This window comes from Poecilia mexicana, unplaced genomic scaffold (assembly GCF_051168715.1).
Source record: "Poecilia mexicana isolate PSO_F unplaced genomic scaffold, ASM5116871v1 scaffold_21, whole genome shotgun sequence".
Taxonomy (NCBI): domain Eukaryota; kingdom Metazoa; phylum Chordata; class Actinopteri; order Cyprinodontiformes; family Poeciliidae; genus Poecilia; species Poecilia mexicana.
The window spans coordinates 8,760,519-8,774,674 of record NW_028263390.1 but is presented as its reverse complement, the minus strand read 5'-3'; the positions used below and the strand labels follow the sequence as shown (position 1 = coordinate 8,774,674).

At 40.0% G+C, this 14,156-nt stretch overlaps 1 protein-coding gene across 1 annotated transcript in view; it reads left to right on the top strand.

The window, feature by feature from the left end:
• mdga2a (MAM domain containing glycosylphosphatidylinositol anchor 2a) overlaps nucleotides 1-14,156 on the top strand; it is a 128,573-nt gene that overhangs the window by 76,511 nt on the left and 37,906 nt on the right. The window contains exons 9-10 of the mRNA XM_088002262.1: nucleotides 1,255-1,548; nucleotides 11,883-12,155. Of these exons, the coding sequence (XP_087858388.1) occupies nucleotides 1,255-1,548; nucleotides 11,883-12,155 (567 nt within the window). The remainder of the gene's footprint in view (nucleotides 1-1,254; nucleotides 1,549-11,882; nucleotides 12,156-14,156) is intronic.

Below are 14,156 nucleotides of genomic sequence, written 5' to 3'. Positions count from 1 at the left end.
AGTAACTTAATTTTATAATGAAAAGTTTGCTTCAGTGAGTTTTGGACATTTTTAATTAACCCCCAACCCATCTGCGTTTTGTAGTAAGTTGAGCGTTTTCATTCAGTCGTATTTTTCCGTTTTGTCTCGTTTTGTCTTTCCAGCTTTAAATTTTCTCATAAATTTTTCGGGCCAAATGTTTTTTTCTCTGTGACAATTTTCTGACTCCAGTTTCTTGATGATTTATTTTCCTCACTTGAATGGTATGTTATCTTTGTTTGTACTATTTTGAAGAGACAAGGGCTTCTGTGTATGGAAAAAAACAAAACAAAACAAAACTGAAAAGCAAGGATTAAAACAAAAAAATAAAAATCCTCAACCCACTGAAATTTGTTAATTGCTAATATATTATGGTTAATGGTAAAAAAAAAAAATAAAAAAAAAAAGCTTGCTTGTAAAGCCATTTTTTTTTTATTTATCAATGGCATGTGCACTTTGGCATATGTTTCTGTTTTTGCACCAGGAATCTTGTTCTGCATTCCTTACTTGACCTACTGATAGTAGCATTTTGTGGCAGCTCAGCCACGTTGCTGAATGAGAACTGGCACGACATGCAGCAAGTGTTTCTCACCAGGCTGCAGTTGGCTTTTCTTTTTTCTTTTTTTTTTTTTTGGTTTATGTGTTCATTTCGCATCTTGTTACTGAATTCCCTTGAACATCAACAAGGGAAATGAGCTTTGGTGTACAGCACAATGGTTGCATCGATTCCTTGTTTGTGAGCGCTGTCTCTTGGGTGAATTCTCCGCTGGACTAATTTGTCTAATCCTCATGGTTCACATATAATGCCGGCGTAAGAAGGAATGTCCACCTGGGACTTTTAGTTTGTAGTTTACAGCAAATTTCTGCAGAAGTGCAACACCTGAACTTGTTTTGTTGAGGCTGGGGTTGTTGCTTATTGGCTTGTCATTGCATCGCTCATCGTTGGCCATTGCCTGATTACATTGATATTCATTGCTGCTGTTGACGGTGTTCTTACATCTCCTTCATGCTGTGACTGTCTGCTTCCTTCTGTCTGCCATTACTGTTGCTAATATCTCACGGTTCATCCGTTCATGCTATGTGTCTCGCTGAGACTGCGTCATTCCAACTCGCTCCCCTCCTCCTCCCATATATTTTCGCTGCCTTTTCCCGTCCAAGTCAACCATTGCCTTTCACCCCGTCTGCTGACTTTCTAGAGCCCCATATCAGTCCCTCCTCTGTTTTTCTCTTTCTTAGTTCCTCCCAGCCTGACAGTCCCCCGGGGCAAGTCCCCCCTGGTGGCCCGTGAGGGTGACACAGTGGAGCTGGAGTGCCTTGTTTCAGGGAAGCCCAAGCCCATCATCCTGTGGTCCCGAGCAGACAAGGAGGCGCCCATGCCCGACGGCAGCATGCAGATGGAGAGCTATGACGGCGTCCTGCGGATCGTGAACGTCTCCCGGGAGATGACAGGGTCGTACCGCTGCCAGACCAGTCAGTACAACGGCTTCAACGTGAAGCCCCGGGAGGCCGTGGTGGAGCTGATCGTCCAGTGTGAGTAAACAGGTTGTGGCTGTCGTGCACGTATCTGAAGTTAGATGTAAATGTATTGTGATCTGCCACTTGTAGCTGTGTGAGAGGGTCTGCTTCTGCATAAGGTCCACCATTTGTTACTGTGATGTATTTGCTGTGTCCTGTGTAATTAATCCTTCTGGGTTCTAGTCCTCTGTGATCTGTCCATTCATGCCCATCCGAAATGCATCTGAAGGGTATGAAATGATTCCCCCGGTTCCCGCTTGTCAACCTTCGTCCGGTCGTTCTTAGGAAACTCCAGCTCTCGCTCTACGGAGAGGAATTCATCCACTGAAAAGAGCAGAACTAATATTAACAGAGGCACAAAGCTAGATATCCATGTCCTCACTTGTTAGCCGTCTTTAGTTTCTTAGTGTGTGTGATCATGTCTGAGAAGACCCGAGGAGTTCATGCTCTGACTCCGGGCCTCCCTCCGACCGCCGACCCGCTGCTCATTGAGAAACTCCTTCCCCCTACTTTGATTGGTGACATTCAAGAATGGCTTGAGGGCTAATTACCAAGCAGCTAATTTATTCCCACTGGTATTCATTTTGTCTTCATTTGTGGACATTTGAAAGGAACATTTTGAGTGAGCAGCAGGGATTCAAAGTGCTGTCGTTCTCTGACAGCAATAGGGAAGTTTTTCTCTGGTGAAGAAAGACCAAAAAGATGGCTAGGAAAAAAATGAATGTGAGCCATGTATGGTTCTTACTCTTCTCTGGCAAGTGATTATAGCAACTGGAAAGACTTAGTCTCCAAGCTCGCATCGTTTTCCTCATGGCCTACTTACAGAAGTTAATCCATACTTTCTTCTGTTTTGACTTGCACATTTATTTTCTCCACCTAAAGCAAACCAGTCTAACATTATGTAAGTTTTATATTAAACACATCAACTAAACATGGAGCTAGTCATTTAGCCTGGCAAGATCACCTGAAGAAAAGTCTGTGTGACCCTAAACTCAAAAATGGTGTTTTGCCAGTCAGGCAGAAAAACAGGAAAAACCAAAAGAGAGTTGATTTATTTAAGCTGTGTTACTCAGTCATGGCTAAAATGTGAACTTGGTGAAGAAACTTAAGTCAACACTTAAAAAGAACAGTAAAACTCTTGAATCTTTGGGAGCAGCATATTAATGCTGGGAGATAACTTTATTGGTTTAAATTTGAGCAACTTCCAGACAGTTTAGTTACAAAAAAAAAAAACACTAAAATATCTAATTTATCCTGAGGCTGACTTTTGTAGTTTGATTAAAAAAAACACCCTTGTAAGAGCAAAAATCCATAAATGACTGAGTAATATGCTCTTTTTAATTGCAAATTTTTCCACTTAGCAAAAAATGTCCAAAAGGATTTTACGTATGAATAGTGAAGATTTGTGCCTTGTCATCGTGTGTTTTGATTCAAGATTAACTTATCGCTGCCACTACAAATATTTTGATTAAAAATTACCAAGAGAATCAAAAACCAGCTTCCATTTTTTGCAATAAAGGATTAGTACGTAATTCTCCCCTCCATGTTTCAGTGGATGACATTTTATGGACATGTTTTTGTTGTATTTTTATACTCACTATGATTATAGTCACTATATAGGGCTATTGTTTTTAAACAAATGCAACAAAAATACACATATTAATAACATGGTATCAGTTGTCTCGTCTTACAAAAAGAAAAATTGATAATATATCACCTGCTTGACACATCAGAAGCATGAACATGAACAGTTCTCTGGATAATCTTTTTTTTTTTCAGCTCATATGCAGCCAGGAAACATCAGGAAACAAACGATATGTCCAGAAACTTTCTGGCTAAAATCTTTAATTCCACCAGATTTTTTCATTTTTCCTACAAAAAACTGCAATGCATCTTAATCTGGATGGATGGATATATTGAACAGATGGATGTAATAATCAAGCATTGCAGCAGTTTTGTCATTACAGAAAGTTTGCTGACGCAGCGTGTTTTTTTGGCCTTTGTCTTAACAGATGATCCCTATTGGACATTCAGTTAAGAGAGTAAATCTGCCTGACTTTAACCAGCCAGTAAACATTAGTGTGAGCACTAAAAGTGAAAACCGTTTTAAGTAAAAACATTTTCCCTACAAATAACGCAGGGGGAAGTTGAGAACAACCTCTTGAGACTACTTTTAAAAAAAAAAAAGTAAGCAAATTTTTCATGGAGGTCTCGTAACTCATAACAACTTATAACAACAAGGAAGTTAACAGCTTCTCCTTAATGTCCGGTGAGAATAAACCAGATCAGACTTGCTGCGGCCCTCTTCCTGTATTTTTAGCTTCTGCGCGTACCGACGCTGTCAGGGAGACGGCAAAGACTCCCAACGCTTCAGCTGAATGAAAAGAAAAATTCACGTGTTTAATCTATTCCTTTTCTTGTTGAGATTTAAATTGGTATGTAGTTGCATCATTATTGTTTGATGAACACAGATTTTACAGAACACACTGGAAGAAGAAAAAAAATCCCCCTCTTCTTTTTAACTAAATTCATTCTGAGGCTCCAATTATTTCTTATTATCTGGTATTATTTTAATAAAGCAGCCTTCTTGTTCTGTAGTTTTTGATGCCGTGCAACACTTTCATCTGCTCTCCGTCTTCAAAGCAAAACATAAAATGAAGAGACTTATCCTGGCCTTGCTTGTGACAAATCAATCATTCTGCCATGTTGCAGAGCTACTCTCTTGTTTCTGACTATTAGCTGGCATCAAAGCTCAATTTTTAAAAAGCACTTGAGCTCTTCTATTGCTTTCACATCCACAAGTGCCATTGTCTACATTTACCAAACACCTTTGTTCGTCTTGCTCAGATTGTGATTTTTTTGTTTTTTATTAGCACAATAGTTGGCCCTTCTTGTGTTCTGGGCTGTGCGAGTGTCCCCCCTGTCCCCCCACCCCTTCCCTACTTTCTCTTGGCCTGTCTTATGGTGTGTAAGCACAAGCCAATCCCTCTGAGATGCTTTTCTCAGCTGCATTTCCAGGTCCCAGCATGAGACGCCCGCCTTTGGTGGTGAGCCATGTGCAAAGCCGCGTTTAGTAACTTGATCAAGGCGCCGAGGTACAGTCCTCTGAAGCAAAGAGCATTAGAGGCGTGAAGGAACGACTCTGGCAAGTCAACAGCTTTGATATGTAAAAACCTGCATCTGTTGGCTGGCAGCGGCGACGCCAGGAGGAGAGGTATGGGGGAAAGGAAGGCGCCTGCCTTTAGAGGCATCTCTCTAATAGAATTGCAAAAGCCAAATCCCAAGCTGTGACACCCTAATGTTCTTAGTCAAACTGCCTTGGCATGGTCCAGGGGCTTGAAAGAGGGAGTGAATCCGCAGATAGAGAGAGGGGAAAGAGGTATGGAGAAGTCGTCTGTCCTAGATAGTGATGTCTGTCAGGGCGTGATCAACTTCTGCCTCAGCCGAGGTGCAGAGAAATCTTTCAGCCAGACGTCCCTTTCTGTTCCCCTCCGCATCCTTCGTGACACCTGCCCGATTCAACCAAGCGACTGTCCCCTTGAGCAACTGCCTCGCCACCTGACATGCATCAAGCAGACACACAGGGACACTGAGCTACTGTCTGGGGGAAAAAAAGTAATGAACAGCAGTACAAGATTATTGTGTTTAATTAATTTCCCTTTTTGCATCAGGAGGGGCTGCATCGCTGGCCCCTGAGAGTCACTGTTACTACAACACATTAACTTACCGCCAACCCAAGTTAGCAAATTAATCTTTTCCACAGCAGCAGGTCTCACTCAGAGTATGTAGATATAAATTTGTAATTTTTTTTCTTCTTGTTTTGGTGGTAAGTAATTGCACCGATGATCCACTGCAAGCAAACAGCCCAAGTGGTCAAGAATAAGTTTGTATCCTGTAAACAGAAGCTTGAATTAGGCAGAGGAACTAATTCCTCACTTGGTCACTTGTTCTAAAACTATAAATTAATCTCCAGACCCCTTTCCCAGTAATAATAACATTTACATTTCTTACCGTTAGATTTTAGTTATGAAGTACCACTACGTTCTAAAAGCAGTGGAATAATAACGGCGCTCAGATTCATTGTGAGCAGCTACAGCGGCGAGGGAAGGAGAGAAGGACAACGTGCTGATGCAGAGTTGTGTTTTCATGCATTATTCAACACAGGAACTCATTATAACACACTTGAATTAGGGTTATTGTTTTATATTCTGTATATATCCGGTGACTTCTTAATGAAGGTATTTCTTCCTCTACACTGAGCTGTTGGACTACAAAGGTTAATCTCTCACAAAAAGGTTGTTGCTTCCATCTAAAAAACAAAAGTCCTTGTTTTTCTGTCTTCCACCCACATAGAGTAAAGCTGCTCCAGCTCTATGAAAAACGTAAGTTGGAGTGTTTTTGTGAATGCTCCGTTGTTCTGACACACAATATACAGGGTCAAACCAATTTCACGCAGGCCATGCGATGCTCAGGCTTTTAGTGCTTCCCTAATTTATTGGCACATTTGGTAAATCTGTTTAGAGCTTTATGAGTATAAGCTTACCCGAAGAAATTGAGGAATCTCACCTTTATTTTGTATATATTAAGAATACATTACAGAGAACATATAAAGTCACCCAAAGTCACAGAACACCAAATGAAATACGGTGGGTAAAATAACTATAAAACAAAACAACGTATTGTCAATAAACATGTTTCTAAAGCATTTCTAATTGCACTTAATTACCTCCTTGGCATCTCAGACAGGTTTAGCAAAGATGATGTCATTTCCATTCATTTGATTCAGTTTGCACTCAAGGACTGCAGGCGCCTCCTTTACGTGTTAGAAAGTCACAGAAATCAAAGCAATTTTTTTCCTCAAATGACATCGGGGAAAAAAATGCACTCACAGAAATGTATGAACTTTTTGAATATTTCAGTACATTGCTCATCCGTTTTTCCATACAAACTGTCTTCAAATCTCGATGTTGGTCCTTTCTCTGCTGCCTGATTTTCTTGTTTTTGCCATAAATTGTCAATTGGATGTAGTTCAACTGGTAGCACTTTTACGTTTTGTTTTGTTTTTTCTTCTGAAACAAATGAAGTGCTTTTTTGCCTTTTTAGATCAGTGCTTACATTTCTACTGATCAGAAAAACGTAGTTTCAGGATGAAGTATATGTCACAGGTGTATCAGTTTGTGTGCTTAAGGAAACTGTGAATAAGCTCTTTGTCACCAGGTGAAGTTTGTCCACTGAACCCGGTTACTCACTAATCGAACATCACAAAATATGCATCATAAAAGAAGAAAACCACAAACTTAAATTTGTCAGAAAATATAAATATTACTCATGAAGACTTTTATGTCAGTTCATCACTTTCAGATGTCACAGTGAAACATACAAAAACAATGACAGTCATTTCTGAATAACAATTAACTTTCTCATTTCCCACTGTGGCTATTAATTTGAAATTATAATTTGGGAGTTGATTGTAGATTATTGTTTAAAAAGTTAAAGGATGAACACTTCCTGCTCCCTACAGGATGGAGCGTCACTTTTGTAGCCACTCAAAACCAATTTAAAATATGCCTGCAAAGTCACTAACTTGTATTATTTTTTGCAAATCAAATTGCTATCATCCATATGTCACAAGTATTGCAATATTCAAGAATCTCAGTATTGTATTTATTTTGATATAATTTATTCATTCTGTGTCCAGGGAGCATTTAGTTGTTTGCACTGCCCTTCTATTTCAGCCTTATTGTAAATGTAGGCTTTTATGTGCAATAAAAGAAAAGGAGCCACTGGGTCCATTTCAGTGGTAGCGAGCGAACTGCTCTTAGTGCTTTTATTCTTAATACTATAAAGTGAATATTGGTGCTAAAAGCTCATGTTGCGTTGAATGGCAATAGAATTTATTTGCAATATATATATATTTTTCTTTTCTTTTAAATTTCTTCTCTTGCCACATCCATCCATAGAGTATTTGTTTTAAAATGTTTTAGTCCTTTAGTGAGTTAATGCAAAACATGTTCAAGTCCTTTATAATGCAAGGAGTTTATTATATGAACATCTGAGAACACGTGTGCTGTCAGGTTGCAAAAGGACAAAAGGCATTGTATAAAGATGTCAATAAGGACAAGGGTAAAAAAAAAAAAGAAACACATTATTTAAATATACTTTATTGACAAATGCATTGGGTCATCACATAGAATGACTTAACGACGGTGTTCTTGCTCACTTTCATAGCCTGAGGTGAATAAAATCCAACGCTGAGGCATGCAGACTGCTTCTGCAAACATTTGTGAAAGAATGGGTGGCTCATGATGGTGTAATAAGTCCAGTTGTGAAATAGGTAAAGGATAAATACTTTATGCTGAATGTTCCTGTCACATTTTTATGGCATTATAAAAACACGGAGCTGGTTGAGAATGATAACAATTCAACAACAGCCACCGTTCCATTGTCAATAGTCAGAAAACACTGATATTTCTGTTTATATGAAAAACATAATTGATTTTCCACCAACAACCAAAGTAATTCACAAGTATGGAGAAAAAAAGCATGACAAAATATGTGCCTTCTACATGTATTGAATATGAGAAGAAATTTGCAAAAAAAAAAAAAGAATGGAAAGCCAAAAAACAAAGTAAAATTGGTCATTATTTAGAAACCACTTGCTGCTGGTCAAATCAATATCCACTTTAATATTAACTGATGGCCTTTAAAAACATTGCTCATTTATGTAATGTGAAGATAAAAGCAAAGAGCTCTCCGCAAAAAAAATACTCCACTATTGCAAAACATGCAAATAGCAAAGGTTACAGGTGCTTTTCAAAACTTCTAAATATTCCAGTGTGCGATGTTGGAGCTGTAATCCAGAACGGGAAAGGACAGAATTTCACCTTACATACCCTCATAAGAGTTCTGACATCTTTTCCTCCATTACAGTTCTGATCTGGTTCCAAACCGGGTTCTAAACCTGGCGTCAGAAAAAAGAAAACGATAGAGGTTCCACAGAACTGATTTTTTATTTTATTTTATTTTTTTTGCATGAACCGCGATGTCACCGATGAGCCTGTCAGGAATTGATATGAAATCATAATCTCTTACAATCAGCAGGCAGTTTTAACCTGAAACCTTCAGTTGTTTCCCAGGAAGCTAAGATGAAAAGGGATTTCCTTTTCAGTTTGCAAAGGCATTCACCCTAATAACAAGAAAATGGCTTAAACAGAATAAAATAAAGGTTTCAAAACGGCCTTTTTGGAAATCCAAACTAAATCTGCTGGGGGCAGAGTGAAGTGGCTAATTATTGTTTTAAAGTGAAGATGTGGCATGCTGATTTACCTACCGATTGTTGTTATTGAATCACTAGTGCTTCAGCATAGTGTGAGATCCATGGTGTGCACTCTCAGTGACCATGTTATTACCCCTCTTCATTTCCTCCGTCACAGATTTGTTTGTCTTTTAACAGAATTTTACAGGATGTACAACACATTAAAAGTGAAAAAAAGTTTGTGATTTTTATTTATTTATTTGCTTTTTGTTTATTCTACAAAAAATAAAAAGTCATTTTAACCGGAGTGTGTTTTCTTTTTCAAACCAATGTTCACCTTCTTGCACAAACTTCAAGAGACTCCTTAGCACAGCCTGCTCCTGTAGTTCTTTCCCACTGGAGTTCTGCTCCTGATTCTCCAGATATATTAAACCGAGTTTCAGTGAAGGTGTTTAAAATTTGTGAAAGTTAGTTGGAACTGGAACTCTGTCCTTTTAAAGTTGTAAACTGGCTTGTGGAAAGGCAGGTGCGTGCAAAAATATCCCGGCTTCCTGTATATGTAAGAAACATTTGTGTATTTCCCTCAAGTTCATTCATATCTCTTCAGGCAAACTGTAGATGTCGGTCTGTATGGGCCGTGGGAGAAAAGGCCTCTGTGCTCCCCTAAATGTTGTTTTTCTCGACATTAGTGTCAAGCCATCCACCGGTGACTGATGACAGATTACATTTCAGGAGGCACTCGGGCTTTTCCCCAGCCTGTGGATTACAGCAACTCTGAGCTCACAGTGGCCGCTACGCTAACCACTGCAAGCATTGCCCAGGGAATATCCTGCTCCTTTCTTCATACGTTGCCTCGGCAGCTGCTTTACAGGAAATGCACCGGGGGAGAGAGGAGGCTTGTCCCCTTGTTTAAAAGGATGTTTTCATTATATAAGAGATTTTTATTATTATTATTATTTGTCTTTCTTTGTAAATTGAAATGTACTCATCGCAGTTTGACCCAGTGCCATTCACGGAGGCTGTGGAGCTAGCTGTTAGTCACCGCCGTCCTAAAGAGTCCTACAATATTAATGTGATAAGTAGACTTCCAGGCGCTCCTTTTGGCATCAGAGATGAGCCTTTGGGTTGGGTTTAAAGCCGAGAAAGAGGAGGAACTGATTGCTGTTTCACTTAGCAGAGATAAAACAAAAAAAAAAAAAACTAACTCTCCACCTTTTTGAATAGAATCAGGAGGTGAAAGAGTTTTTTTTTTTTTTTGTCTTTCTTCTCAGAAGGTTTGTGTTTGCTTTTACTTTGACCCACACTGTTAGGATTTATCATTTTCCCCATTTCGGCCAGTCATGATATGATTTAATGGCGTGTCATTAATCATAACGGCGCCTCAGTGAACTGTAGGATGTTGCGACTTGAAGGATAATTAGCATCGAGGGCAAGGATATAAAACCCCACTCTGTTCTGTTACTGCATGTCAGCGTGTTGTTTTGCATTCAGCATAATGCTCACAGCCCACGTACCCCTGTGCACCTCTCTGGCCTTGTGGATCCGTCCTTCTCTACTGCCAGGGGTGAGGTTAACTTATTTATGTGCAAATAAATAAATAAATAAATAAAAAACCAGGCAGCTGTTGCTAAAACACGGCAAACGAAATCAACATAATTTTTTTTTTTTCCTTAATTTCTGATTAGGCTTAGGGATAATGACGTTAATAGTGTTATCAAATTTAATGCCGTACATTTTCATACTTCCCTCACGGCTCCACATCCTATCAAGTTTGGAAGGCTCAGTAAACAGATTATATTACCGAGTGTGAATAATGTAGAAGATTATGTTGGAGATAACGGTTTCAATCAGGTAATCGGTGATCTGTAACAGATTACATTCTGAAAAAGAAACACCATCCCCAACCTTTTCTGAAGCGGGCGTCTCTCCCGCACTCTGTCAGAAATTATGCAAATCTGATGCAATCAAGGGGTTCCGTGTCGTTCTGTCGCGTCTCCGCCGCCTTCATTCACCGTCGTTTTCCAAGCCCCGTCGTGACTTCTGTCGAGCTCCCACCCGAGCCAGTCAACGGTAAAAGACGCCTGAAACGGGGGGGAATTATTCATAACCGTTCCGCTGCTCGCACACACAGAAGCCTAAACAGTTAATCTACAGGCGCGCCGTCATACGTATTGTCGGGCTGGAATGTTTGCATCAAACATGGCGAAACTTTCCCCGAAACTCAGCCCGGGTCTCATCAAGGCCGTTCAACTGGTTGAATAATTCACCAGCAGGTTTTCTGTGTGTGGGGGGAGAGGAAGAGGTGACGGCTGTCAGATACTCAAATAAGTTATTAATTTTCCATTTTCAAAGCTCGAGGTGCACTTCATCATCCTGTTACCCGTTTTCTGCGAAGCGAAACTGATTTCTGTTTCAAACGTTCTTGGGGTTTTCGTGCAAATTGATTTCAACGCGGCCGTGCCGCTCCACCTGCATTTGTTTTCACTTTTCATATGTTTCTGAAATGGATCGATTTTCATGGGCTGAAGTTTATTTACAATGTGCTTAATGTTCCCACACCTTTTTTTTCCCTCCTCCCCCCATTTCCTCAAAAGTGAATGTGCTTCTGCAGTTTGTCTTGCAAAAGTCTGTGCCAATTTCACTGCGCTGCCTTCCAACAGTTTTCATAGTTCTGTAATTCTTCACAATTTGTCTTGTTTCAGCATCAAACTTCAGTGTATTTTATGGGGATGTAATGTGATGAATTAAATAAAAAAGCAGGACCAGAGAGAAACGAAATGCATAGCTGGAAATTTCAAAAATTGTGAGCACTTGCAAAATAATGGATTTCATTCCTTACAGTTACATTTTTTTTAACTCTTGTTGGTTTATTCCCTTCAATTTCTTTACCTGTAAATATTTTTACATTATAACGTCATAGTGGAAGTTTGTGTGAAATGACTGTGTCCTTATCTGTAAAATATTCTTTCCCCTGTTCAATTGCACCAACTTGTTCTACCTCATCCATACTTTCCATTCATTCCTTTCTTTTTGTTTTTGTCCCTTTCAAAAATGATTGAGTTTTTTTGGGGGGGTTCTCTCTCTTGCCATTCAGATCCTCCCACAGTGGAGCCTGTGCACACGGAGGTCCGTCAGGGCCTGGGGCGGCCGGTGGTGTTGACCTGCAGGGTGCTGCGAGCCCACCCCTCTCGGGTGTTGCGGTTCGAGTGGCTTCTCTCAAACCGCCTGCTCCACGCCGGCGCCTTTGACCAACACAAAGACGAGACCGAGTACACAATCCGCAGCCTGAACCGCGAAGGCTGGGGGGAGTACACGTGCAACGTCATCAACGAGGCCGGAGCAGGCAAATGCACGTTCCAGGTGACAGGTGAGGAGGCAATGTCTTTTAAGATTTACTCTTTTTTTCTGATTGAACCAACTGTTCTGTCTGTCCTTCAACTTTACGCTCTTCTTCCTTTCATACTGATAGAGGGGAGTCTATACACTTTTGACACATCGATTTTCTTTTCATGCTGGGCTAATTAAACACTTTTTAAGTTTTCCATTGAACTACAGAATCCTTCATTAGTTAGATATCCTGCTTTCCAGTCAGTTTCCATCATTCCCTGCTATTTGTGTGGTGATTTGAGTTTTGTACGTGTTTTCCAGTTTATTTTTGTCCCTCTATCATCTTGTTTTTTTCCCCTGATTCCCCCAGCTGTCCCTTGTTGCCCTGATTAGTCCCTGGTGTATTTAACCTCACCTGTGTCCCCTGCTCCCTGCCGGATTCTTGTCTATCGTCTTTGTCGTTCCTGTCCGAGTCACGTTCCCGTGTCTACCAGACTTCGTGCTCGTCGTGTCGCCGTTCACCTGTGCGTCCTGGTTTTTATGATTTTCTACATCGTCATTAAACTCATTGTTGCACTTCAAGCCTGCATCTGACCGCGTCCATCCTCACCGTCTACTACACCCTAATTCATGACAATTTGACCAGTAGGTTCCCAACAGTGTCAGATAATTTGAGGGTCATGTCTACCCGTACGTCTTTTCTTCTCAGCATAGGGTTTCCAAAGAGGCTTAAAATTAAAAAAATTCTTACAATGTTTTAACAAAAAACTTACGTTTTCTGTAGAACTAGATAATTTTTTCTATCAGGTTATCTTTGTGATAAAGATTGGAATATGTAAAAAGCAAACTTTATGTTGTCTTTTGTGCAAAAAACAATATCCATCCATCCATCCATCCATTCAGCGATCCATCAGTCCGTCTTTTCGTCCAGTCCATCCATCTATGTTAACATCCGTCAACCTGTCCATCACCCTCCCATGCTGCTGTCTGTCCATTGGCCTAGGCCCACCCATCAATTTGTTAATCTACACAACATTGTTATATCAATTTATCAATCTACCTGTCCAGCCTTACTTCTGTCCATCAGTCCCTAGATCTAGCCATCTGTCCATTCACCCAAATGTGGACATCCATACATTTTAACGTGGTGATTAAAACAGTCAGATCTGCTATCATCCTCTGCTCTCCTACCGTCTTGTACTGTTTCAAGTTTTCTAGTTGAGCATTTCATTTTGCTAACCACGTCCTTCTATGCAGCTGTTCCTTCTACCCTCATTGCTAGACCTGATCTGAGACCTGCAGGTCTACCGTTCTCTTGCCCCTTCATGCTGGATCCAGTAAGCTCTAAAATTAATTTGCAGTTTTCCTCGTAGTTTTCATGCCTGTCTGCACAAACGCCATTGTGTTTCAAAAACTGATCTATAGAGGAAAGAGAGTATTTTTGTTATCCTTTCTCCTCTTCACTTAACGGCCAATTTGCTGTTTGAAAGATGTGGTTGTTCACTGCGGTTTAGAGCCTTTATTTAAAGTTACTCCTGCAGGACATTAGTGTATCAGTGATTTGTTTTTTTGCTTTTTGTTTTTTTTTTCTTTTTGTAACAGAATACAAAATGTGTCCGGGTCATTTTAAATCTTTCAACGTTTCTTACGAATGAACTCGATTCCCAAACTTCTACAGAAGTGGGATTTTGTATATTTTTGGTTACTTAAGCTGACCGATTAGGATTTTTTTTTTTATTATTATTATTATTTTTGTCCTTGCAATCCAACAGGTTGCTGGAATTGTGAAGTCCCTATTCTTCTTACTTCATACACAATGCGTCCATCTTTGAGTTGGTTGTTGTGACAGGACCAAATGAGTTTGGCCACACCGAGTGACCGCAGGAACTTTGACCAAGGTTTCAATCTCTTAGACCTCCTATTAGAGACAAGAGCTGCAGGGTCACAAGATGAGTATTTGTCACTTTAATCCTTTGCCACCTGCTTTTCTCTTTTTTTTTTATTATCTTCCTTTCTATCTCTTAGCGTTCTCTAATCTTAA